General features: G+C 45.3%; 1 protein-coding gene across 1 annotated transcript in view; it reads right to left on the reverse strand.

The window, feature by feature from the left end:
- The window catches only part of LOC119970306 (fibrillin-2), a 433,007-nt gene that overhangs the window by 93,010 nt on the left and 315,639 nt on the right, over window positions 1-24,358 (reverse strand). Inside the window, exons 33-41 of the mRNA XM_038804706.1 lie at window positions 24,017-24,139; window positions 20,743-20,868; window positions 18,651-18,773; window positions 14,738-14,860; window positions 11,066-11,227; window positions 7,463-7,531; window positions 4,563-4,688; window positions 4,226-4,351; window positions 2,581-2,730 (exon numbers count right to left, since the gene is read on the reverse strand). Coding sequence (XP_038660634.1) covers window positions 2,581-2,730; window positions 4,226-4,351; window positions 4,563-4,688; window positions 7,463-7,531; window positions 11,066-11,227; window positions 14,738-14,860; window positions 18,651-18,773; window positions 20,743-20,868; window positions 24,017-24,139 — 1,128 coding nt within the window. The remainder of the gene's footprint in view (window positions 1-2,580; window positions 2,731-4,225; window positions 4,352-4,562; window positions 4,689-7,462; window positions 7,532-11,065; window positions 11,228-14,737; window positions 14,861-18,650; window positions 18,774-20,742; window positions 20,869-24,016; window positions 24,140-24,358) is intronic.

A 24,358-nucleotide genomic window follows, 5' to 3' on the forward strand; every position in this document is an offset into this window, starting at 1 on the left:
GCCAGCTGCACCTAATGACATCAGCCGCGCATGCGCAGGTTGGCCGGCTCTAATCCGCGCATGCACGGTTGCCGTCTTCCCCTCCGCTGCCCCGCAAGACGTGGCGGCTTGATCTTGCGGGGCGACGGAGGGGAAAGAGTGCGTCTCCTGGAGACGCCGGCCCGACAATCGGTGGGCACCGATCGCGGGCCAGTTCCCTCCCGAGCACGGCCGTGGTGCTCGCTCCCCTCTCCGCCCCCACAGGCCCTATACTCACCTTTTGCGCTGTGTTCACGCCGGCAGCGACCAGGTGTGGTTGCCGCCGGCGTGAACAGGTCGGGAACGGCAGGCCGCTTGGCCCATCCGGGCCGGAGAATTGCGGGTCGCCGTTTTCGATTCTCTGAGTGGCGTGTCGCAAAACACCGCTATTTTGGGGGGGGGTGGGGGAGAATCGCGGGGGGTGCCAGAGCGGCCCTCCCACGATTCTCCCACCCGGCGTGGGAGCGGAGAATCGCGCCCAGTGTCTATTACCTCCTGAATGCACTCATGCATGGAATCCTGTGAGATCCCACAAGGGTCCCCACTTTAGCCACTGGCATAGAACGTCAGGGCACTGGTGACTTTCAGAGCCTCTGGTAGTGAATGTCCTTCCAGTCCCCATGTCACCAAGTCCTGAAGATTATGGCATATATGGCTACCAGATCCCTGGATATGCGGAAGCATTAGCAACATTGTCTCTCGCTCATCTGCAAGAAATAAATGAGTGTTCTGTACACCCTTGGTCTTGAAAGGCACCAGTGCATGACATTTCTGGAAACCTCATCCTCGGCTACTGGAGGGTGCCCTCCTGCCCCTTGCTCACGAGGGTGAAGCCCCTCCTTTTGGCGAGCCTGGCGTTGCCATTGTCATCTTATCCTCCCCTTTTGACCTGCCTGCTGAGAATTATACAGGTAGCAATCAATGCAATATCCATCTTCCGGATGGTATTATCACTGCAGCGTATATGAGAAAATGTGATGAGTCAGCATGAGCCTTCAAAGGTCCTATTTTTTCCCATGACACGAGTCACTATTGGTTCAAGGGCTTGGTACTGGTTTAGGCAGTATTTGTCCCTGAAATACTGTCATTGCAGGGTGAGTTTCAAGGTTACTCTTCTCTCTCCCCTTTGGATGAGGAAGCTAGATTTTTTGGCATGAAATGTTTTGTCAGGACCTGAGATTATTTGAGGGACTGATGCTTCTCATGTGTGAACCTGCTGGTGGAATGATTGTACCCAACATGTGAGGCCTGTCCAGTCTTCCATTTGTTCCTGGCTTCCTCCTTACTCTGGGGAATTTCGAAGCTGTGACCAAGGAGTTAATACAAGGTGATCTGTGATCTCTGATAGTGTCGCTTCTTAGTATTAATCTCGCATGAGTGCACTTCTTTGATACCTGTCGTCATTCCTTGCATCGATAGCCTCTGGATTGCTTAAAGAATGAGCTCAAAGAGCACATTCTTTAAGCTTTTTCTGCAAACATAACAACTTCTTATTTCTCACTGTGGAAGATGCTAACCAGACTTTATTGGCTACAGAATAATGATGATTTGACCTACCAATACTGGACCGAAACTCCAAAATTTTAGTTTATTTTAAGACTATGCGCAAAGAATGATTTACTCTAGGAGTGATTGCTTGAAAAATATGGCTTTGGTATTTCTAAAACAAAACTTTATTATGGATACGATATTAAACTTTTAACTTCACACTTGAAAAGAACAGTTTGCAATTATCCCTTGATACAACTACACAATTTTCCATTAAACAAGAAAGGAACATACAGCTCTTAATCCAGCCTAAATTTAAAAGGGGAAAGAGTAATAAATGCTTTATGAATCAGATTTGACTCCTGTTGGAACCCCTTCAGACTCTGGCTGAACATCTTCAAATAGCTGCTTCAACTAGGTTGTTTCAGCCTCTTCCGTGTTTTCAGGCAAGAATGCTCTGTTTTAAAATATTACTATTCTTTTTTAGCCTGAGTCAGGCAGATCAGAAGTTACCTCCTCTCTCTCTCAAAGCTTCGCCAAACTAACTGCCTCTCTGAGCTCCACCCAGCAATGACCTCACCTCCTCAAGCTGAAAAACATATGCTGCGGGATTCTTCGTCGGCGGGATCCTTTCTCTTGCTGGCAGTGCACCCATGCCCGTGCATTCCCCAACGGCATGAGGTGGCCCACAATGGTAATCTCCATTGGCCAGCTGCAGAAGCGGAGAATCCCGCTGCCGTTGGGGCACGCCTCACTGCAAAATGGGGCTGGCAGGATGGAGAATCCCATCCATAATCTCTACAGCATTAGCTCGCCAGGGTCCTCCCCAGTCAAGCCACATTCCTCTGGTTAATTTCACCTGCTATTTCTCAGAAGCAAAACAAAATCCTTTGTAAAAACCATGATCACTGCAGCAAAACACACTGTGCCTGCAGGTTTTCAACTCAAACTTCTCCCAATATTTAGAATCCTCCAAACGTCACGAAAGTTATATTATTTTCACCAAACGTTCTGCTTTTATTAACTGAGTGACGAGAAGTGTGGAAATGGTGGGAAATACTGTTACTGACTCACATGTAGCAGGCGTCGGGCATGGTTCACAAGGTTTGTTCCAGCCTTTACCGACATTGTACGAACAGCAGCACATTTTTTTGGTTAAGTTGAAGGAGAGCTCATTCTCACAGGTCTCGTTGTAGTGTCGATAGCACAGGCTCTTTCTCATGTCTGGAATAAATAAAATATGGTATGAAAACCAAAATCTGGCATTACGTTTAAATGTCTGTTGAAATACTTCTGATCTTATATTTGTTGGCTGTCTGTTGACGGTAGAACATTTAGGTTGGACTTTACATCAACACATACCAACTCATTTGCTCTTTCTGGCCAGACATTCAACCATGCACTGCCAACATTCTATTAGATGTTAATATATTTGGAAATTCCAAGAGAAGCACTAGTCTTTGAGAGCTCTGATTAAAGAGGATGTGAAATAGCTCCCCCATCACTGACAGTGGGTGTTAACACAATTTGTCCATTATAAGTAGTGTTTGGTTAAGTCATACGTTAAGTATCCTCATTTTGATTTCAACATTAAGTCTCCTCATTGTGTTACTCTTAACAGACCAGAGTTAGCTCACATAATCTTGACAGGCTGAAATCAAACCATATTCAGTTGCTAAGGATCAAACAGCAGCCGAGAAATTCACAGTGGGTTCTGATCATGTGTTTCACTTTTCCCCTCTCCCTTTACTTGGCTCCTTTTTGAGGTCGTTGTGAATCCCATTATTAAGACAAGTGACTGATTTCAGAAATGGAGAGGATGAGGGAGGAGCAAACTTACTAGGCTGGTCAAAATCACTGGCACACTTCATACATCATACTGCCATAATGAAAATTGTTCTCACTGTTTGTCCAATAAAAGGTGGCTGGCTGCCTGTTGAGGGTGTATGGTGTAAGTGGTGGGGATTGTAATTCATTTCCGTACTTGTCTGAATCTACTGAAGCCGAATTTCATGTCTACTTGCTGGCTCCCTTTCATGTGAATAGAGATGCATCACTTGTTCCTATTAATGAGTGCAGTGTCTTGAATTTATAGAATAACCTCAGGAAATACCTCAAAATCTTTAATTCTCATATAATTTGACAAACAAACTCTTTCCATTGAACCACTCCCACATAAATGCAAAGAAAACTGTGTAGAAATACAAAAGTAACGCAAAACATTAACTATGCACATCTGGCTAAGATTTGTTGATAAGTTTGCTCATATTTCCTACAAATTCATGTTTGATCTTTGAATATTGTTGACCCTGAAGTTAATTACAGCTGTAATTAAGAATAACATATTAAAAATACTTTAGGAAAGGTTGGGAAATGCTAATTTTCCAAAGAACTGTATGTTCTGACATTGCTTCCTGAGATGACATTTATCCAGCTTCGGATAACTGGCACCAACATCACTGCAAGTGAGACATTACTTCACATTTGGAAATACTTGAGTTTAAAGGCTATGAAACTTAAAAGTCAAGCAGTATCACTGATTATTGCCTTGACGACTCCCATAGCAAACCCTCATTCCAATGCATTGAATGACGTGTGTTTTGGTTTTGCACTGTGTTGTGCAGATTTCCAGAGGAAAGTTTGCTTTTCAGATGCTGTTTGATAGAACTTGCGCTATAAATTCAGCAATTTTGAGGGATCAATAATCGGCAGAACTCACCCATACAATTGTTCCCACCATTGATCTGCATGTACTCTGGAGGGCAGACACATGTGTAGTTACCCAAGGTGTTGTAGCATGTCCCAGGTCCGCAAATACCAGGGTAGGTGACACATTCATCAATATCTGTGAAGACACAGTGGATTATTTCTTTATAAGGATATGATGCCCATTTTTGATGCCGAACAGTTGTTTCACTGCTACGTCCCTCACTTGGTCCCCCTACCACCATCCGCAGCCCTTTCAATTAATTGCCTTTGGGCATTTAAAAAAATATACATTTAATTGAAACATTGCAGGTATTAACAGCTCCTTTCCAAATATGCCTCTAACTCACCTTCACAAATTCGAGTCTCATCATTTAAGTAGTAACCAGCTGGGCATTCACACTGAAAGCTGCCAAAAGTGTTGACACAGTTCCCTCCTTGACACAGGCCTGGCAGCTCCTGGCATTCGTCAATATCTGAAAAGCAAAATACAGCCAGAGAAACATTCACAAAGCACATCACAAGAGGGCATGTCCTCACTAAAACATTGTCACCACTCCAATTCAGATCATTGAACTCAAATAGCATTAAAGTGAAATGAAAATCGCTTATTGTCACGAGTAGGCTTCAATGAAGTTACTGTGAAAAGCCCCTAGTCGCCATATTCCGGTGCCTGTTCGGGGAGGCTGTTACGGGAAGTGAATCCACAGATGAAAATAGGATTGTGTAGGGGGAATTTTCATGTGTCTGATTTGAATGCGCGGGTGACATACTGTTGTGGCACTGCCGCCCGTCAACCTATTCAGGGTGAGGTCTGAACCATTTTCATTAATGCGCCTCATTTAAGTAATTGCTGCCAGTCTCCAAGATTGATCCACCCACCTCACTGATTGGGAAGAAGCCTGATAGGTTGACCACAAAACCAAACCAGAGGTTAACCTGTATGGCAAATGGACACAAGAGTTTAAGGGGTGGAAAGATGTTTGTGGGGCCATGTAGAATATTAATACTCCTTCTGAACTCCGAGGAATCACCTTAAAAGTATTTTCTTACAGCTTTTCTGACTGAGTGGCTGTGAAGTAGTGCACTGCCATTGGTTCTGCACTACTTCCTAATTTCTTCTTGAAAACATAAGCAGGTCACTCTGACTTTGTATCTACATAGACAATGGGCCATAACGTTGATTGTTCATGCAACAAGCATGGGGAACATGATTCATGATTAACCTGTGCCAGTTCAAAGTTATGCAAGCAGAACATAAATTGTGTTCTATTGCCTGATAATTGTGATGATAGTAGGGAGCAGCAAAACGTTAAATGCACCGCTGAATGGCTGCAAATCTCCGCAGTGGGGCCAAGTTCGTGCGGGGCTAGCAGCACTTCTTGCTAGTCTGCACTACTGCAAACCAGCTGGACCGGTTGAAGGTGAGGTGCATTCTGGCTGCAGCCTGTGGTTGAAGCCATTGTAGGAGAGATTATGAGGAGTAGGAGGAATGGAAATGACACAATAGGTCAGAGAACATGTGCCAAGATTTTCTAATGCAGCACTGGTGGTTGTGGTGGGTAGAAAGTGACCACGAAGTCCTCTTCCCTCATGGACAGTAGTGAAAGAAGATAGTCATTATGATCACTGTCACCAGTCTACCTTCAAGAACCTGGATACACTGGTGGACTTGCAAGGGGGGAGGGGGCGGGGGCAGCACCCACAGTGGAGATTGGGTGTGGGGTTGTTAGCAGATGAGGAGGTGTGAAAGTGGGTGAGGCCTGCCATTCGGGGGTATGTGGAGCTGAATGACACGGATTAGGTTTCACTCACCATGCTTTGGGAGGCGCTTAAGGCAGTGGTCAGAGGGGAGTTTATATCGATACCGTCGCATAGGGATAAGATGGAGTGTGCAGAGATGGCCAGGCTGGTGGAGAAGATTCTGTGGGTTTATCAAGCATTTTCTATTTTTTTCTCAGATTTCCAGCATCTGCAATATTTTGCCTAACGGATAGCCCCTGTTAGCCAGCAGACACTTTGAAAGACGGAGGGAACAGTGGATTGCTGTGGAATGACAGAACCATCACTGCTGCCAGATTAGAGGCTATTCATCACCTTATTGTCATGCAGTTGCTGTACATCTCACACTGATGTGTGCCCACAAAGCTATATGTGTGCATGCTGACCAGCTGAAAGTCCACCTGATGTCGTGGCAGGAATAGTGGCCTTGATGCTTCAAAGATAATGAATGGGATTCTCTGACCCCCCTGCCGGGTGGAGAATCGCCAGGGGGGGTGGGGGGTGCGGCGGCGTGAATCTTGCCCTGCCACCGGCTGCCGAATTCTCCGTGCCGGGGTTTTGGCGGTGGCGGGAATCGCGCTTGTCGGCAGCCACTGGCAGTGGCACCCCCACGATTCTCCGGGCCGCGATGCGCCAAGCGGCCAGTCCCGCTGGCGTAAATCAAACCAGGTCCGTACCGGCGGGACCTAGCTCTGTGGGGTCCTGCGGTATGGGGGGGGGATCTGGCCCCTGAGGGTGCCCCCACGGTGGCCTGGCCCGCGATCGGGGCCCACTGATCCGCAGGCGGGCCTGGGCTGTGGGGGCACTCTTTCCCTCCGCGCCGGCCGCTGTAACAGTCCGCCATGGCTGGCGCGGAGACGAACCCCCCTGCGTATGCGCTGCGATCACGCCAGCACCTGCTGGTGCTCCCGCACATGCGCCAACTTGAGCCGGCTGGCGGAGGCCCTTCAGCGCCGGTAGACGTGGCGCCAAACACTCCAATCTAGCCCCTAAAGGTGCAGAGAATTCCGCAACTTCTGGGTGTCCCGACGCCAGAGTGGTTCACGCCACTCCTCGGTGCCACCCGCCCCAGCAGGTAGGGGAGAATCCCGCCCAATAAGTCTTATTATTTAAATATAAACATGTTACAAAATGGACCACTGTGACACTTTTGCTTTCTTTTTGGAGGGACCTAGGCTGATGTATGCCACAATCACGTTCCCACCACCCCTCTCCCTCCAAAATCTGTGACATCTCACACATCTTCTGGCCTGTGTAACAAGGTGAACAAACATGGATATGTGTAGCACTTACTACTTTATACAAATGGAGTGACCATCTCCCTGCAAACTAAGGTCATCAGTGGAGGTAATGGTCAGGCGGACTTTGACACTTAAACGTGGATGCACAACCCACTCCCTGGAGATTTAAGAGCCCAAGTACTTTCATTGGAACATTTCTACAAGGCGACAAATATCCACATACTTACCCTCTAAGATGACAGTGATGGGGTTGGGCCTAAACCCTTCACCCCCTGGGCAGAGTGTCTTGTATTCAGCTGTGAAAATAAATAGCACAAAGCATTCAAAGTTATTTGAGTAAATGGATAAAGTGAACACTGTAGAACTTGCTGTATAATAATTTAATGTAATTCAAGCAGAATGATCTAATGTACGACAGATCAAAGTGTTCTGCTTAATTTCCACAAATCAGAAGTTGGATTTCAAAGGTTTAAAATCATTCTGTGATAGCAACTAACTAATTACATACAAAAATACCTGTGTGTTTTTTTTAAACAAAAATGTTCAATGAATTTATACCTTTAGAAAGTAGCAGACAAAATAATTTGAAACACATGTTAGTTAATGTGCTCCTTATTAATACTGCACATTTTGTTTTCAACTCCGCAGTGTCAGACTGAATCAATTGTTCAGTAGTGAGGCACTATTTCGCAAACGTTTTGGCATCTGATTAGAATGTGAAACTTTGACTTAACATTGCTGCACTCCGGAGTTTAACTTGGAATTAGTTCAGACTTGGTAACCAGTTTTAAGATGCTTTAATCAAATAATTTTATATCCACTTCATATATTTCTATCTGGCCCTCTGTAGATGAAGCAAAGCGCTCCACCAACATTGCATGGTCAAATGGGAGTCCCAAGTCCGTGTCGGAAGCATTTCCGCCGACATGATCTTCACAGGGGCAGTCTCCTAATTGGCAACATCCGTGTTCACCATCCTATTAAGGATGCCGGGCATCTCTCAATGTTGCTTCCCAATCTGCTCAGCCAGATTCTCTCGGCATGTGGCAGAGAACTTGGCCACCTTTTGTGAAATGCTGCTGTGGTGGAAAGAGGTCTTTAATGGTCACTTCGACATCTGGACCATCCTTCTCCTCCCAGGTCGCTGGTAAAATTTCATGACGGTTGTAAAACAACAGGCACTCCAATGTCTGCCTTCTCTTTCAATTTTACAGCCGCCCACCCTGCCTCCCAGCCCGTCCTTAGAGGACTGCAAAAATCCAGCCCTGTTTGCCAACTACCCCCTTCATACCCAGTCACTTAACCTCTTTGTATTCCTTTGCATCCTCCTCACAGTTTACTCTATTGTATTATCAGCAAATTTGGATATCTTACATTCGGCCCCCTCATCTAAGTTAATGAGATAAGATTGTTAAAAGCTGAGGCCCAAGAATCAATTTGTGTGGCATTCTATTAGTTACACTGTGCTACCTGGAAAGTGACATATTTATTCCGATGTTCAGTTTTTTATCCACTAACCAATCCTCAGTCCATGTTAATACATTTTACAGGGTGCAACAGGGCTCCCCACAGCTAAAATGTCGGGGGAGGTGGCTGGGGGTAGTCCCGCCCATCATCCTGACAGCTGCTCCCGGCAATTTAAATCTGGAAGCAGCATTAATTCCTTTAAGGTGAGACTACTTCTCCAATCCCTCGAGGAACCCCTCCATCCACTTAGAAAGCTGCCAGCCGATTGGATCCTGATTGGCATGGTAACCGCTGCTGGGACTACAGGCAGTCCCACCACGATGAAGAGTCCAGTTAAATCCGGGATCGGAGCCTTGGTGAGGGGGAAAGGAGTTGGCGATATGGGTTCAACAGACTCGGGTGGGAGGAGGTGGAGATTGGAATTGCCTGGTGCGGATTGCTTCTTAGGATCAGAGGTAGGCCATTCGGCCCATCGCAACTTCTGAGCCATTTAATGAGATCACAATTGATCTGATATGATAATCCTCAACTCCACTTTCCCATAACTCCTGATTCCTTTACTGATTAAAAATCTGTCTATCTCAAAGAACCCAGCCTCTACAGCTCTCAGCGGTATAGAATTCCACAGATTCGCTACCTGGCATGGGAAGAAATTCCTCCTTATGTCTTAAATGGGAGACCCCTTACTTTCAGATTACGTTCTCTGGTCCTAACCTTTCCCACAAGTGGAAACGACCTCTCAGCATCTACTCTATCAAGTGCCCTGAGAATTGTGTGTCTCAATAAAGTCACCTCTCATTCTTCTCAATAGGATCATAAATACAGGAGGCGGCCATTCAGTCCGTTGAGCTTGCTCTTCCATTCAATACAGTGCAGAAGGAAGCCATTCAGTCCATCTAGTCTGCTTCGGCCCTTGGAAAGAGCACCCTACCCAAACCCACACCTCCACCCTATCCCCGTAACCACACCCCACCTTTTTGGACACTAAAGGCAATTTAGCATGGCCAATCCACCAAACCTGCACACCGTTGGACTGTGGGAGGAAACCTGAGCACCCGGAGGAAACCCATGCAGACCCGGGGAGAATGTGTAGACTCCGCACAGTGTCCCAAGCCGGGAATCGAATCTGGGACCCTGAAGCTGTGAAGCCATTGTGCTATCCCCTGTGCTGACGTGCTGCCCTAAATACAATCATGAATACAGGCCCAACCTACTCAACTGCTCCTCATAAGAAAATCCCTCCATGCTCAGGCTCAGCCTAGTGAAGCTTGTCTGGACTGCCTGCAATGCCATGATATCTTTCCTCAGATAAGGGGACCAAAACTGTTCATAGTATTTTAGCTGTCCCCATTAATTGGTCGCTTCAGGGCCTCAATAGGCCCAAGGGTGGGCGAGCCAACACCTTCCCCACCCTCCTTAAGGTTTTAGGCAGGTTGTGCGAGGGCAGATAGATGGCACAGTTATGAACCCCCACCGGCTTCAAACCCACTGACAGGAGTGTAAAATCCAGTCCAAAATGTGCTTGAACTAAAGTTTGATACACGTTTAGCATAACTTCTCCATTTTTCAATTCTATCCTTCCAGTAATAAAGCCGAGTGTTTAGCCTGTTTTTTTTAAAATGGCCTTGCTAACTTGTAGCAGAACTTTTAATAATTAATGTATTTGTACTCCAAGATCCTATTGCTCTTCTACCCCAGCTAGACTTGCATCTTCGAAGTAATAAGTTACCTCCTCTGTTTTTTTCTCAATATGTATTTATCAGTGTAGATCTTCATTTGCTAATTATTTGTGTAGTCTGCAAGTTTATTAATGTCCTCCTGCAATTTGTTGCAGGCCTTGTTGGGGCTGACTATCACCCACCCCCTCAAATTTGGTGTCCTCTGCAAATCCAGAATGAACATTTTTGATTTCAAAGTCCAAATTGTTAAAGTGTGAACAGCAATGGCTACAGTACTGATCCTTGTGGAGAATCAATTTGCACCTTCTGCCACTCTTAAATAACAACCCTTTCTTCACACTCTCTGCTTTCTGATTTGAAGTCAACTAACAATCCATTTCTGCCACTATCCCCGGCTGCTTTATCTAACCATATTGTAACATTATTATCAAAGGCCTTTTCAAGATTCAAATAATTATATCTGCATTACCCCCATCTACTCTCTCTTACCATCTCAGAATATTCAATAAGGCTTCTTTTATGTTTGTTATGTCTTTTAATGCAAATACCGATACAAATGATTCGCTTAATTTCTCTGCCACTTCCTTATTTCCTTTTATATGATTTCCTTTCACTGCCGCCGAGGAATCCATGCTTACTTTCTATCTGTTTATCTACAAATGCATTTTAAAAGAGTATACATACTTGTATTGACATCAGGACAGATTTCACAAGGGTTACCCCAGGCATTTCCCAGAGAGCAACAACAAGAGGCACGAGTGACACCAACCCCGATATCGACACTGCAGGACAAGCCTCCATCACCTCGTTGGCCATATCCCAGGAAGCAGTTCCCAACACGAGTATCTATAGCAAACAAATATAAGAATAACATTGAGAAAAACATTTATATCATGTGAAATTGTCTACATATTTCTGATTCTTGTTCAAATGCACATTATGGTAAATTTTGCCAGGCGAGGCTCTTGGCGTTGGTTTGCACGTCATAGTCGTAGATATTGGGGAACCAGTCAATGAGGTCCAGACATCTGGGGCGGGATTCTCCCGTACCCGGCGGGGCGGGGGGTCAGGCGGGACGGAATGGCGTAAACCACTCTGCCGTCGGCTCACCCCAAAGGTGCGGATTCCTCCGCACCTGCAGGGGCTAGGCCGGCGACGGGGTAGCACCCCGCCGGCTGGCGTGGAAGGCCTTTGGCGCCACACCAGCCGGGGCCGAAGGGACTCTGCCGGCCGTTGAGAGTCATCGCATGCGCGGGAGCATCAGCGGCTGCTGACGTCATCCCCGCACCTGCGCGCGGGGGGGTTCACCTACACGTCGGCCATCGCGGAGGCTGACACGGCCGACGCGTAGGAAAAGAGTGCCTCCACAGCACAGGCCCACCCGTGGATCGGTGGGCCCCGATCGCGGGCCAGGCCACCGTGGGGGCACCCACCGGGGCCAGATCGCCCCGCGCCCCCCCAGGACCCCGGAGCCCTCCCACGCCCCGCCGGTAAGGGACCTAGTCTGATCCACGCCGACGGGACCGGCAAAAAACCAGCGGGACTTCGGCCCATCGCGGGCCGGAGAATTCGGGCAGCCCCGAGGCCCATTGATTCGCACCGGTCCCCGCCGTCTCCGAGGCGGGCGGCGCGATTTACGCCTCGCCGACTTTTGGAGGGCCGGAGAATTTGGAGGACAGCGGGGGCAGGATTCACGCCGACCCCCAGCGATTCTCCGACCCGGCGGTGGGTCGGAGAATCCCACCCCTGATTCATTATTTTTACAAACTTCAGGGGCGCGATTCTCCCAGAGAGGGAGAAATCGTAAGGCTGGCGTCAAATCCGGGCGGGTTTGACGCCAGCCTCCCCCTCCCCGACCGGGAACCGATTCTGGTCCCCGGTTGCGGCTAGCATGCCGCCGCCGTAAACTCCGGCATCGCGGGCTTAACGAATTTCGTTAAGCCCGCTTGCCAGAGTTTGCGCCGGCTGACGCGTCACATGACGTCAGCCGCGCATGCGCGGATTGGAAGACTCCAACCCGCGCATGCGCGGATGACATCATCGCGCATTTGTGTGGAACCCGCGTATGCGCGGGCCGGGATGCCCCTCAGCCGCCCCGCGAAGTGATACAGCGGGGCGGCGGAAGGACAAAGAGTGCGCGGGTATCGACCCGCTGCCCGCGATCGGTGCCCACCGATCGCGGGCCCATGGCACCCTTGGCACGGCCGTGGTACTGCCGTGCCAATCGGTGCCATGGTTTTAAAAATCGCCACTTTATGGCCGTTTTTACGAACGGCCAGACCAGGTGTGTTTGCCGTTTGTAAAAACAGCCGTAAAGGGCTTGGAACTCGGCCCATCGGCCAGCTGAGAATCGCTGCTGGCCGTAAAAAAACGGCGGCAGCGATTCGTATCGGGAGTCGGGCGTGGGGGGGAGAATAGCGGGAGGGCGTCAGACTAGCGTGGCCGTAAAAATTTACGAACCCCGCTATTCTCCGCACCGTCGTGAGTGCGGAGAATTGCGCCCCTGGTCTTTAAAGTTAATCATTGTAAAAACAGAAGCACTGTGAAACCTCAACATCAAATCCCTTTTTATCCCCAACGGAGTTGAACCTAAAGTTCAGGGCATTCTTAGTCAAATGTTTCTCCAAGTAACAAATTATATTGTGGAAAACACAACATTCATTAGTTCAAACAAAAATTATGAGATGAATTGCAGAGATGTGACTCAGGCTTGGACTATCTAGTGAAGAGCCACAATTAATGAACACTGACCCAACAAAACTGACGTTTGTAATGCAATTTCTGTACATGAGCAATTTAATTACAACATTTCTCTTGTTCAGACTACAAAAATATTGAAGTGATGTTTCATAAAAAATGCTAACTGCATCACGCTGCAGCAATCACTATTAATGCAATTGTTTGCATAATCAGCAAAATGATGACACTGCTGTCGGTAACTGCTTCTGGCAAGAAAATTCAGGCAAATGTACTTGGAATTATTATGTTAAAGTGGTGTACATTTGTAAGGGCTATTCAGTAATTCTAAATATTGCAAACAATGTACCTGTGCGGTTATTAATGACTTTGCTGCACCATTCACTGCTAGTTGGACTCATTCTATGACCCGTTTTGTAAAAGTAGTGTGCCCTGAGTCACACAGACTAGATGAATCTAGTTTTAATTCCCTCATGTGTGCTGATTTACCTGATGTCAGTTATGGTGGCATGAAAGATGATTACAAATGACCTCAGTGTTCCAACGCCAGGGAAGAGAAAACTCACCAGCATTCAAGTTTCTGATCATTAATCTGTATATCTGTTGAAAAGAGCACCCTGATGCCCAATCATGAGGCCAGGATATGACTGCTATAATGCTCCTACAGTCAAATAAGTTATTTACAATTACTGTTAAATCACAGATTAACATAGGCATTTGGACAAGGCACTGGGATTGGTGCAAATGAACTATAATGTAGCAATAGAGGGATTTCCTTCCAGGAAAGAGGAAGATCAATTGAAGGAGAAATGTAAGAAAACAAGTCACTTGTCCAGCAGTGACCATGAAAGTCCTTACAGCTCTTCCCCTTCTGTTGGGGTTACTTCCCCAAAAGGAAAGCAGAAAACTCGATTATGCAATTCCATCGGGTTCCCTTGGCACTTCCAGTAAGGCAAAACTGGAGGAGCTGGAATAGCTCTGAGGGATTCCCTGACGCTTGAAGTGCTGAACTAGTGACAACTGAGGATTATGAATGAATCGTGTCATTCATTAGGCCATCGAATTGTGAGTTTTGGTTAAAAATCTGTTTCCAGTTCAATAAACTAGGCCAGAAATCTCCGGCCGTTCATTGGCGGTGGGTTTCTCTTGTTCCTCCGGTAGTGCACTCACGTCCATGGGTTTCTTGGTGGCGTGGGGTGGCTTCAACGAGAATTCCCATTGACAGCAGCGGGAACTGACAATCCAGCTGCCAGAGTACGCGGTGCCGCCTCCCGCCACCCGGAACCATGCGGCTGGGAGACCAGAGAATCAACCCCATAATGGGATAGCTATAGGTAATGAGAGACTGCCATGATTGTATCTAGATCTGTTATATTTAGGATTCAGAAATATGTCAAACAGAACAGATTTACCTTTAAACAATTCCAATATTTTTAAGGACACTTTTTGAATTTTTTGTCCTTTATTTCGGGGTAGCTGAGTGTCACAATCCTGAATGACTCTCACAGAAGGATATTTGTGACATTGACTTCTGGAATTCATTCAGAAAGTCATTTACTGTAAGCTACACAAGATTTCCATACACAGGAACTATAAATACATTAGACATTGACAATAATGAGTCCCCAAGCTTTCATACATGGCTGCTCAAAGACTCACCAACACATCCAATTCCTGTTGGATTAAGCTCAAAATCAGCAGGACAGTTGCACAGGTAATCACCCGGTGTGTTGACACATAAACCATTGATGCAGTTGACCGGATCAGCACATTCATTGATATCTGCAGGTTAAAAACAGAATGTTTCACCTCAGCTGCTTGTAGACATAATAAGACAAAACATTTCCTGTTTCCGTAAAGCAATTACTGGAGGTAGGTGGGCCATAATACAGTCAAACCCCCTTAAGGCAATCTTCAAAGACTTAAAAATAAATGTGGCTATCTACCATCTCTAACTATATTTCAAGCAATTGTCAAAAGTTTTGAACAAAAGCCAAGTCGCATCTGAACTCTCAGCGTTCCATTACAGCCCGACTTCAGAACTGCTGAGCAGGAGGTTCGTGGGTGAAAGGGGTGAAATCCCCCTTTCAGAAAAAATAGCAGCAAAACGTTTATTTAATTTGTGAATAAAAATTTGCTGCTAAGTTCGAAATCTGCATTTTGATTAGACTCTTAAGTGTGGAAAAGCAACAATCATTTGCCCTATTTTTAGTTAAAATTTTTGCTCATTCAAATTGAAATCTCAAAATTGATATGCCCAGCTGAACAAATTGGATCGTAGATCAGTGATGCCGCAGCAATGTTTGGACATTCTCCTGCTATAGAAGCAGAGCTGATCAAAGGGTTCCAGTGACATTATGTTGAATAAACCCTGAGCTTGACTTCTCTGTTGACTAAACTGATCAAGGCTGTTAAAACTAAACCGAAATTACTGGAAAGTAGTAGGTTTGATTTTGGCCTCTGCCGTTAGCTGAATCCAGCTACGGGAGGAGTAGGGACGCTCCATAGAAAGATGGAATTTCTACAGTGCAGAATGAGGCCATTCAGTCTATTGAGTATCATTTGAAGGAGCACCCTACCTAGACCCATCCCCTGCCCGATCCCCATAACCCCATCTAACCTGAACATCTTTGGACACAATAGGGGCAATTTAGCACAGTCAATCCACCTAACCTGCAAGTCTTTGGACTGTGGGAGGAACCCCGGAAGAAACCCACGCAGACACGGGGGAAAGTGCAAACTCTAAACAGACAGTCGCCCAAGGCCGGGTTCCTGGGGCTGTGAGGCAGCAGTACTAATCACTGTGCCATCATGCCATGCTGCTCCAATAAGCTCACGGCTGGATTCTCCAATCCTGAGACTAAATGTTTACATCAAGGCAGGATTCTTCGACTTCCACGACAGCAAAACTGGCGCCAGACCAATTCAGTGATGGTAAAGAGGCTCGCACTGGCGCCACATAGAACACAATCGATTCCAATGAGAAATGGTGCCGGATTCGCAGCTGATACTCAGGAGGCCGACGAGCTGCAGCTGCATATCCACACTTCACTCCCCACACACACCATCCCAGCTAACAAGATGGCACTGGCTGTGCTGGAGCGTGCCTAGTCTGTTGATGGGTCGAGACCCGTACCATCGTTGGCCCTAAGTTCACAGTAGGCAGTCAGCAGCGTGTGCAGTTGCATGGCTTCCTTGCAGGCTGTGGCAATGGTATTCTGTGCCCTTCCATCCTGATCCCACAGCCCACCTCCTGGCCACCCCCCACTACTTCCCCAGCCCTGGTATAAGACACCCGGCCAGTGGCACAACTGTCAACAAACTATGGTGATGTTGGACATTTTCCGTATCCCCACTCTCCCCCTGCAGCCACGGCGCTTGTATTACGATTTTTAAAAGCACATGTGAACCTCGCCGTCGGGAATTCAGCCCATTGGAGGCAGGGAATTGTGGAGGCCCTGGAGAATACCGGGTCAGGCCCACTAATGATATGCCAAGGGTGTTTATTGTTTGCGCATTCTGGAACTTATTGATGCCACCGAAGTGACGGAGGATTGCGATTTGGCGCGGAATCGGCACCCGCCGCAATTCCGGTGTCAGAACTGATTCTCCAGGCAATTGAGTTTCCCAATTTTGGCGTCAGCCAACAGAGAATCCCACCCTCAGTATATCTGGGTTAGGAAGCTGATAATGAGCCAAAATTCCTAGTCGTTGCTTTTCAATGACCCTTGCTAGAAAGTGCTTTGTGTAGCTGTTAGATGAGGATAGCATTGGGTTTGGCTTTAATGCTATTTTTACTCATCACTTACTCTCTAGGATCACTCATGAAGATTAGACAATTTGATATGTGTACCCATCTCTCTGTCATGGTTTTGGTGTTGTATGATCATTATAGTATGAGTTTCCCTCTGCAGCCAAGCTGGAGAAATTACATTGGAACAGAATTTGGACATAAAGCCCCCCTGAGCTTGTTGCGCTTTCCAATTAGACCCTTAACTCCATTTATCTGCCATTGATCCACATTCCTTGATTATCTTACTCAACAAAATTTAGTCAATTTCCATCGACAATTTCAATTGACCGTTTTTTTGGGGGTGAGGGTGTGAAAGAGAGGTTTCTTTACCTATTGTGTGGGGAAAGTACTTTAACTTCTGAGTGGCATAGCTTGATTTTTGTTCCAAGAATGTGGTCCTTAGTTCTGGATTTTATGGCCAGAAAATTAATTACTCTCTGTATCTACACTTCTAAACTTTTTAGCATCCTGATCAAATCATCTCCTCAAGGCATTGGGAACAGTAGATGGAGGTTGCACTTAGAAAAGCACATACCTCCACCATGTTGTGTTAACTGAAAGTCATTATAGTTATGCAGCTCTTCCTTGAGGAATTTTCCTTCCTGGTTGATGCACTGTAACTACAAAGCTGAAAGTGAAATCATTTTATCTCACTGAGGAGGTTTTAGGCCAATCAACATTCAACAATCTGCTTTGAAAGCTCTGGTTACAATTTGACAGCTTTGACAAACTGTATTACAGCAGCTGAGACAATTCACAACATTCTGAAATTATCAACAACATTCTAAATCAAACAAGCCACAGGATACTAAAACAAAAGTCCATTCGCTGCATATCCTAACCTTAATGGGCGGACGTGGGTTCAATTCTCACTATGGCAACTAGTGGAAATTAACTTCCGTCATCAACAAATCTGGAATTGGAAGATGGTCATACTGATGGCGATCATGAAACTATCATCGATTGTTGTAAAAGTCTATACAATTCGCTAATGTCCTTTAAGGAAGAAAATCTGCCATCCTTACTTGGTCGGGCTGACATGTGACTTCAGTTTCACAGCAATGTGCCCCTTAACTGCCGTCTGAAATGGGTGAGCAAGACACTTAGTTCAAGGGCAATGAGGGATGGATAACAAATGCAGGGCTTGCTGCAATGCCCACACCCATGAAAGAATAAAAAAAAGAAACTTATAACGCTGTATTGACGTTATCTTTGCACCATGGGGCAGTCATCAAATGAATCTATAATACTGTAACACTTATACAGTGACAAATAGGTACGGTATTATAGTCAGATATAATCTTTCAGGAGCCATCGTAATGAACTGTTCAGCCTCATCTTCAACTTAAAAAGTCTATTTATGTTAAAGTTCACCTGAAGATTGTTGCCTATTCAAAAAACTGTCACTGTTCTTTGCGGGAACACAATGGAGGCCAAGTGAACATATTGTCGGCAAAAAAATTTAACATTTGGGAAACCCATCCTAGGCAGTACTAGTTATCTTTCTAGCTTAGAAATAATGTTGTCTGATATTAACGTATTTGTAATTAACATATACATATTAAAAGACTTTGTCGACCACTGTAATGGAGATGAACCTCAGTGAAAACGGTGGACAAATTAATTTCCATTCAAACATTTGAAGCATTCAACCTGCAATACTGCACAACATAATCTCTGGGCCTTTATGCCATTTTTGTATATTGGGAAATCAGGAATAGCTTGATAGATAAATAAGACTTCTTCAGTAACTGAGCTCTATAGCTGTTGTGTTCCTACCTGTACAGTTGCCTCCACTTCTGTCAAGTTCATAGCCATCATCACAGACACATCTGAACATACCAGGCAAATTCTGGCAGGTGCCAAACACACAGATGTTCTGAAATGAACATTCGTCAATATCTGTAAGAGACAGAGACATTGCGTATTTAAAGATGAAGAATAAAAACTTTATGTAGGAAAAGTAATTGTCCATTATTAAATCCTCTGCCTTAAGGTGCCCCGACAAAACCTAGAAAGATCTCATTCCGAATAACGGTGGCAATTTATGTATTTAAAAATTTAGAGTACCCAATTATCTTTATTTCATTAAGGAGCAATTCAGCGTGGCCAATCTACCTACCGTGCACATCTTTGGGTTGTGGGGGTGAGACCCATGCAGACACGAGGAGAATGTACATATTCCACAGGCTAATGGATCGTTTATATATGCCTGCCTGGACCTCGGCCAGAGGGAGCGAGATCCAGACCGAGACGCAAGATTCCTTTGAATCTCATGAGACGTTTAGACCATCGCGAATCTTGATGCAGGCCTCTCACGAGATTCAACGACTTTGCTTCGACACCAAGTCAGGTGCGACAAGGCCACTGAATTCCGCTTGTAAACTCTCCTGTCTGCATTGGGGATATTCAATCAGCACCTTTTAAAGACTAAATGGATTCCACTGAAGACCAGGTAAGGGCCAGAATTCTATGGCCGTTTGCTGGCGGCAAGATTCTCAAATCCCATCGACAGCGCACCCTCGCCTGCGGATGTCCCCAGCGGTGTGGGGTGGCCTCAATGGAAAATCGCATTGACAGCGACTGAAGCTGAGAATTCTGCCGCCAGGAAATGGAGGCCATGTCCTGCCACCGAGAAACATGTGGCTGGGAGGCTGGAGAATCCCGCCCAAGGTTTCATTTTTTTCAATTATCTTAGTGTGTAGCTAGGAAGACGTGAACATTGCACCTTCAGCAATTCAACATTTTCTTAACGGGTGCGCTAAAGTGTCAGCGAAAATAATGTACTGAGTCCAGCTTGAACCCGCGATTTATTGAGTCAGAGGCATAAATGAGGAAAAAGACTCGAGTGTTTTTTGAATAAATAATGCAATCAAACACATGCAAAACGTTCAGACTTCAAAAACCTTTCTTTTAGTTCAAGCATCTGGCCTGGCTCAGGCTGAGTTTGGCTGGATGGAGGGGAGGGTGGCCAAACTGAACCTGACTCAGAATGTTCTCTGGCTTGGCTATCACTAACTGGGGAGTGCTTTCACTTATTGGCAGGGAAGTTTTGATGGCTTCGGACAAATAAAAGAGGAAATCTAAAGTTTCTATTAGTATTCCACAATTTAATGTATACAAAAGAGTTGCGACCTATTTATCTGTCCCCAGGCAGATGTAAAAGTGAGGTAATCCAAATGGCAAGCTTCTAGCTTACGTCTACAGTGAAGGACGAAAAATCTCCTTCAGCACTGCAGTAGATATATATTGGCAGCATGGATTCCACCAGCTCAAATGACTCATTGTTTTAAAAGAACATTAGTATACTCTATTAATTTTAATAGACAAAATTTTGGCTCCATTTCAAACTATGTACATAGTTCTCATCGTCATTTCAGACATATCACCCAAAAGGTTGCTTTATCTTGCAGTCTCTCAGAATTTAAAGCATCTTTGCTGTTTGTGATTAGTGAATCATAATTGTGTTGCTTTATTTTCCCTTTATCCATTATCTCAATTTGCATTTATTCATTGGATAAAAAAGTGAGCATTTCATTGTAAAACAAATGTACCTTAAAACATGTTCAAGTGAGGTTAATGTTCAATCCCAATTTGACTTTGCTGTTACACATCTACAAAGTAAGCTTTTTTAAATAGGATTTTTTTCTATCCTTGTAAATGGTACAAAGGTGTTGAGCCATATCTTCCTTTCAGGAAGCCTGCCATTTTTATTTTAGGAAAGCCGTCCTTACTTCTGCCTGTTGGCACAAAGTATGGCTCTTTCATAATTACACTGGTGGATTCTACCCTCTATATTCTGCTTCTGGAAAAAGTCATAACCTATATTTAAGGTTGGTCTGTCAAAATTGCAAGACACCAGCGAACTAACCTTGGCAGGATCTGCTATCAGAGGCTGGTGTGAATCCCATTTCACAATCACATCGGTACCCTCCAGGAGTGTTGAGACACTGGCCATTATCGCACAGATTAACATTCTCTGCACACTCATCCACATCTGTAAATGAAGATGAATAAAATATTGTTTCTATTAGCTCATAGTACAACAATTTCATACTGCTTCCAATTGTCTACGGAGAGAACATTTCCCAAGATTTAGCTGTACTCTTGCCGAGGCGATTGGTGCAATTAGGATATCTCATGAGAAATAACTGTTTAAGTCTAATTGTTTTAATAAACAATCATGTAACATTGGTGCATGGGACTTTGCCAGTTCTATATTAAGACATCATTAATTATATCGGCAACAGAGGACAGGACCTAGAAAATAATCTTTATTCACTATGAGCTTTGGCAAAATGCTCACTATGATAGAATGAACAGTGTTCTCTCAGGAATTTGTGATTAACTGCCACAAAATTTGTAGCATACAACTGCTGAACGGCATATCTGTCAGCAAGATCCATAGACAACAATAGTCACAGTGTGGATTCATGTTTTTCCATTTACAACTGATGCCATTGCCCTAAAGACTGGTGCACACATATCAAAACCTTTTTGGAGACTGACCTAACTTTTCACTAATATGATCATTTCTAACCAGCTGGTTTGTACCATTAAACAGTTTTGGTTTGTGCAGCTGGTTGAAACACAGACATATATTATACTCCCAAGCAGACTGGAAATTCTGCTATAATAGGTTATTGGCTGTATAGAGGAATCAATACACTTCCCACCCTCCAACCGAGTTTCAGATAAAAATGACTGCTCAAGAATGAATAATTCTTCATGGCAATAAGGCAGCCAGGTACAGGGCGAGTAAGGTAACCATGTTTAATATACAGTGTCACTGTTCACGGTGCATGATTAAAGGTGCACCAGCAAATATGAACAATTGGGTTAAATTGTGGGAGGGGGGCTAAATTCCTGTACAGGAATTTAAATTTGTGCTGTCTGCTCACTTCCATGGTTGCAGTATCCTGTTGAGTGACTGCATGTCTCAGCCTCTGGTGTTCCCCAAGGATCAATCCTGGCCCCCTCCTGTTTCTCATCGACATGCTGCCCCTTGGCGACAACGCTATCTAACGTGACTCCAGTTAGATACGGACCCTCAGCAGGGCACGCGCGGCCGAGGCCGCATTTAGTCCTGTTTCCGGCACTGAGGAGCACGGGTTGGCAGAATTCCACGGTACAGGAAGAGATCGGGATGTCATTTTTGAACCCCTTAACCGTGCCCTCCCCCGCCCCAACTCAGTGTAAGGGGGTCTCCGGGTGCCCTCTCACCCCCCCCCCCCCCACAGGGTACCCTGCTGCAAAAAATGTATGATTGGCCCCTTTCGCAGTGCCAACCTGGTACCTTGGCAGTGCCCCTGCCACCTGGCAATGTCAGGTTGGCATCCATATGGCACTGCCAAGGTTCCCAGGTGGCACCAGGTATCCCTCTCCAAGACGAAAGGGATAAATCCCAATACCTCGGTTACCTCAGTGAACTGCATATTAGAGTGAGACTAGCTGTCCCGCTCTAATATGCAGATTTCCCAAAAAGTGATCCTGCCCATGTTGGGTGGGCTTCATATCGCGACAAGTGACAAAATCATGTTAGATCTCACGAGGCATGGTGAGCCAGGTAGATCCGGGGAGCAGGTCTCCTGTCATTTATTGTCCACGTTGTACCGTGGTGCGCTGAGGGGTGTAGCATGGCCCACTGTCCCATTTGTGCCTTGGTGTTATGCACTGTTTTATAATGCTCCTGTGAAGCATCTTGGATTTCAATACTTGAAAGGTGCTGTATAAATATAAACTCTTGTATCACTTATACCAAGATGCATTCTGGCTGTAGCGGGGGCTGAAAATACCTGGATACAATTCCAAGACTTTCAGGTAGAACAGAAATTGAGCAATAAGCAAATGGGCTTCTCCCAGGCTTTTGGGTGCCATGCTGGCGACATTGGTACAAGTGGTTGACAGAAAGATAGAAGCTGTTTTCTGTCAGAGAGCCAGGGTGCCCTCCAGAGAAGTATTTAGAAAGCACTAGGAGCAGGCGGCCATGCTGGTCAATGCCACCAGTCTAACATTGAGGGCTTGGATGCTGTGCCAGGAAACGTTTAATGAGCTTACATGACTAGCCAGTGTCAGTAAGTGCAATCTGACATGGCAATCCTACCCACTGCACCACTAGCCTCACACACTGCTCCATTCACTCCAGTCCATCCACTCAGCTACCAAAAATCTCTTATCAAACCAAACCTCACATTCGTCTGCTTCACCCTCACATGTAATCCTTGTGGAAGAAGCAACTAATGTCGAGCAGTTTGTTCAGTTGTACACATTTAAGGGAGGGTGTTAACTAGAACGGTAGTTCTAAGAATGGAAGATTTTGCATCAAATCAGCATTATATGACTGAAGTCACAATCAACCTGCTTTGCATACATCCACCACATGATATAATCTCTACAGTATTACCTTCAACAACATGCTGATCAATGTGGGCCATGTTGGAAGTGGTTGGGAATAGTGTGGGTACCATCTTTCACCTCAACTGGCAACCATGGCACTGGAATTACCAGCACTATGCTGTTTTACAGGCTAAAGATGTGATGTTAAGGGTCTAAAGATCTGTTACTCAACGGTCAATTTGTAAAATAACTGTAACTTGGGTCCTTTTGAAATGCCTGTGAGTATATGGCACTGAGCCATTAGAATGAATAGAGATAACTGATCTAAAGTAAGGAAGGAGTAGAGGATCTACAACTGGCTTCAGCTATTTTAGTCCAGGGAGAGGGTAAATTTGAGTTGCTGGAGTTCCTATTCCTGTTTGCTATTATTGCTGGAAGTCTGTTTTGTGGCATTGGGTGAAGGCGGGATTGGGCTCAACTATGTTATCTCTCATGGGGTAATAACCCGCTAGGGTGAATGATTTAGGTCAACGTGAGTAACCTGGGTAATAAGATGAAGTACTGGAAGGAGTCTGTTGGTGGCTATGGAATTGTACCGCATGCGGTTCACTTGTTTTAGAAAGGAAGAAAAATGGAAGGAAAACTCTCACCTATTGAAAAGTATAAAGTTAGATCAATGCTGGTCACTACACATGTTGCTCTTCTGCTAACTGGTAAAACATGATATGTTAAGCTGTATTTTCTGGTTTCTATTTAAGGCCATATTTTTAAACATTACAAAAAGCTTCAATTGAGTTTCTTTCCCATACCTCCACATGTGAATCCATCCCCGCTGAAGCCTTCGGAACAGAGGCAGCGATATGATCCAGGTGTATTCATACATTTGGCATTGAGATTACAATGATGTGTTTCATTGCTGCATTCGTCATGGTCTGCCAATTAATTAAAAGACATATTATATTGTTTGAATGCAGTGCACAACATCACTTTTTTCTCCTTAACACAACTGTAAAGCTAGACCTAAAAATTATTTTTTATGAATAGTACTATGGTATTATAAGAACAGAAAATGATTAGTGCTCAGTAAGTCAAGCAGCATCTTATTTGATAATTCTATTGGCATAGCTGGCTGGACTGATATCTACAGAGTG

Source organism: Scyliorhinus canicula, chromosome 8 (genome assembly GCF_902713615.1).
Source record: "Scyliorhinus canicula chromosome 8, sScyCan1.1, whole genome shotgun sequence".
NCBI lineage: Eukaryota > Metazoa > Chordata > Chondrichthyes > Carcharhiniformes > Scyliorhinidae > Scyliorhinus > Scyliorhinus canicula.